The sequence below is a fragment of the Salmo salar genome, chromosome ssa11, assembly GCF_905237065.1.
Source record: "Salmo salar chromosome ssa11, Ssal_v3.1, whole genome shotgun sequence".
Taxonomy (NCBI): Eukaryota; Metazoa; Chordata; class Actinopteri; order Salmoniformes; family Salmonidae; genus Salmo; species Salmo salar.
The window spans coordinates 42,149,775-42,152,879 of record NC_059452.1 but is presented as its reverse complement, the minus strand read 5'-3'; the positions used below and the strand labels follow the sequence as shown (position 1 = coordinate 42,152,879).

Here is a 3,105-nt window from a genome sequence, read left to right as displayed (position 1 = left end):
AGGGGCTATGAAATGGAGGGATAGGGGGGCTCTCCCACGCGGGCTCACCCGTCTGGAATGCGGAGGGGAGGGGTGTAGAGGTGGAGGGGGAGGAAGGGGCAGTGGGGTATTGCCGGTCAAGATGACAGTTTTTCCAGGGTTTTTAGAACTTACTACTAATGGCTCATGGGAAACGAGGAACGAGGAACTTACTAGAAGCTGAGGAGTTTTTGTAAGTAGGATGGAGCAGGATTGTTTTGTGTTGAAAATATTACAGTTTCCATTTCCATCCACTAACCATGACCACGCACTCTTGGTCCCTCTCCTAGGTCTATCAGTCTGGTCTCTCTCCTAAGTCTATCAGTCTGGTCCTTCTCCTAGGTCTATCAGTCTGGTCTCTCTCCTAAGTCTATCAGTCTGGTCCCTCTCCTAGGTCTATCAGTCTGGTCCCTCACCTAGGTCTATCAGTCTGGTCTCTCTACTAAGTCTATCAGTCTGGTCTCTCTCCTAAGTCTATCAGTCTGGTCCCTCTCCTAGGTCTATCAGTCTGGTCCCTCTCCTAGGTCTATCAGTCTGGTCTCTCTACTAAGTCTATCAGTCTGGTCCTTCTCCTAGGTCTATCAGTCTGGTCTCTCTCCTAAGTCTATCAGTCTGGTCTCTCTCCTAAGTCTATCAGTCTGGTCCCTCTCCTAGGTCTATCAGTCTGGTCCCTCTCCTAGGTCTATCAGTCTGGTCTCTCTCCTAAGTCTATCAGTCTGGTCTCTCTCCTAAGTCTATCAGTCTGGTCCCTCCTCGGTCTATCAGTCTGGTCCCTCTCCTAAGTCTATCAGTCTGGTCCCTCCTCGGTCTATCAGTCTGGTCTCTCTCCTAGGTCTATCAGTCTGGTCCCTCTCCTAGGTCTATCAGTCTGGTCTCTCTCCTAAGTCTATCAGTCTGGTCCTTCTCCTAGGTCTATCAGTCTGGTCTCTCTCCTAGGTCTATCAGTCTGGTCCCTCCTCGGTCTATCAGTCTGGTCTCTCTCCTAGGTCTATCAGTCTGGTCCCTCCTCGGTCTATCAGTCTGGTCTCTCTCCTAGGTCTATCAGTCTGGTCTCGCTCCTCGGTCTATCAGTCTGGTCCCTCCTCGGTCTATCAGTCTGGTCTCTCTCCTAGGTCTATCAGTCTGGTCTCGCTCCTCGGTCTATCAGTCTGGTCCCTCCTCGGTCTATCAGTCTGGTCTCTCTCCTAGGTCTATCAGTCTGGTCTCGCTCCTCGGTCTATCAGTCTGGTCCCTCCTCGGTCTATCAGTCTGGTCTCTCTCCTAGGTCTATTAGTCTGGTCAATGGACACATGTCTTTACTTGAAGTTAGTGACTGTAGTAAACTCTAGCTTTAATTAGTTATTTAGTTAGTTAGTTAGTTTACTGTAGTAAACTCTAGCTTTAGATAGTTATTTGGTTAGTTAGTTAGTTAGTTTACTGTAGTAAAATCTAGCTTTAGTTAGTTCAGATATTCAGGGTTTTTCCTTTAGTAGGATAGTAAATTTTACTCTCTACCTCCCCCACAAATGAATATAATTCATATCAGCTTTATTGGCATGAAAAGTGTATGGAGTTACAACAATAACAATCTCTCTCTCCTCAGACCCCGGTACCTCCGTGGGCTCCTCATCCTCCTGTGGGCGGCGTTCCCACTGGTGCAGCGTAGCCTACTGGGAACAGCGGACGCGGGTCGGCCGCCTCTACCCGGCCCACGAGCCCTCGCTCAGCATCTTCTACGACCTACCTCAGGGCACGGGCCTCTGCCTGGGCCAACTCAACGCCGTTGCCAACGCTAGCAACAGTCACCGCTGCGACGGTGGCAGCGGTCACCATGGCAACCGTAGTCACCGCGGCGGTAGTGGCAGCAGCAGCACGGGCAGCTGTGTCCAGCGAACGCGCAGCAAAATCGGCTACGGGATTGTCCTGAGCCAAGAACCTGACGGAGTGTGGATCTACAACCGTAGCCAGCACCCAGTGTTTGTCCACTCGCCCACCCTGGACCTGCCCAGCTCAGTGAGGGGATTGACGGTGAGGAGGGTGATGCCTGGCTACTCACTCAAAGTGTTTGACTATGACAAGTCCAGCTGGATCCTGCAGCAGGGCATGGAGCCCCCTGTGGGGCTGGAGGGCCCCTATGACCCCCACAGTGTGAGGATCAGCTTCGCCAAGGGCTGGGGCCCCTGCTACTCCAGACAGTTCATCACCTCCTGCCCCTGCTGGGTGGAGGTGTTGCTCAATACCCACAGATAGCATGCAGACTAGGAAGACAGACAGAGGGATGGATGGATGGATGGATGGATGGATGGACAGGCATACACATGGATAGACAGATGGGAAAACACAAATACAGTACACGTCTTTACTTACACAGGTGCTCACAGGTATATGTGTACACACAAGCACACACACACACACACACAGACAGCTATCTCAACCAACTATCCCAAATATAATCTACCTAGATTTAATATAAAGTTTTATATATTATATGAAATATATTATACTTGTAAATACCAAGTCATTTTTACAATGCAATTATTTATGTATAGTGTAATGTGTATATGGACGAAATAAAAAAGGAACAGAATTATGCACTTTGGATTCTATATATGCATTCTCAATGCCTTTTGAAAGAGATATATCCTGCAAACAATAGGACACACCTGGTTTAGTTCTCATATTTTATCAATCACCTGAAAAAGTTATGCCATTCACACTTTGACAATAAAGTACTCGTATTCTAAGATGTTGGGCTGTCTTCAAACTTAGTCTTTTTACTGATATTCTCTAGTGGTGTTTTGTGTATTGAGTTGAGATCTGTGACATGATAGGGCAGTAGAATTGTCGTGGTGAAATAACATTGTAATCAGTTGTAGGATAAAAAACAGAGGTGTAGTGAATGGTAAACACAAGTAAATGCATGTACCCTTTATGCTCAACAGTACATGCAAAAGCTTCAGCCATAGTCTTCCAATTAAATAGCTATGTTACTTAATTACCACCATCAGGATCAACCAAATGAGGTTAATTCACATGTGGTTGGCTGTACCAAAGATCCAGAAGGCCCCTGAAGAAGGCTTGGAGGGCACGTCCACTGATCAGCTGCCA

At 47.8% G+C, this 3,105-nt stretch overlaps 1 protein-coding gene across 1 annotated transcript in view; it reads left to right on the top strand.

The window, feature by feature from the left end:
• Positions 1–2,741, top strand: part of LOC106563534 (mothers against decapentaplegic homolog 6) — a 20,800-nt gene extending 18,059 nt beyond the window's left edge. The window contains exon 4 of the mRNA XM_014129216.2: positions 1,601–2,741. Coding sequence (XP_013984691.2) covers positions 1,601–2,247 — 647 coding nt within the window. The 3' untranslated portion in view covers positions 2,248–2,741. The remainder of the gene's footprint in view (positions 1–1,600) is intronic.
• The last annotated feature ends 364 nt before the right edge of the window (positions 2,742–3,105 follow it).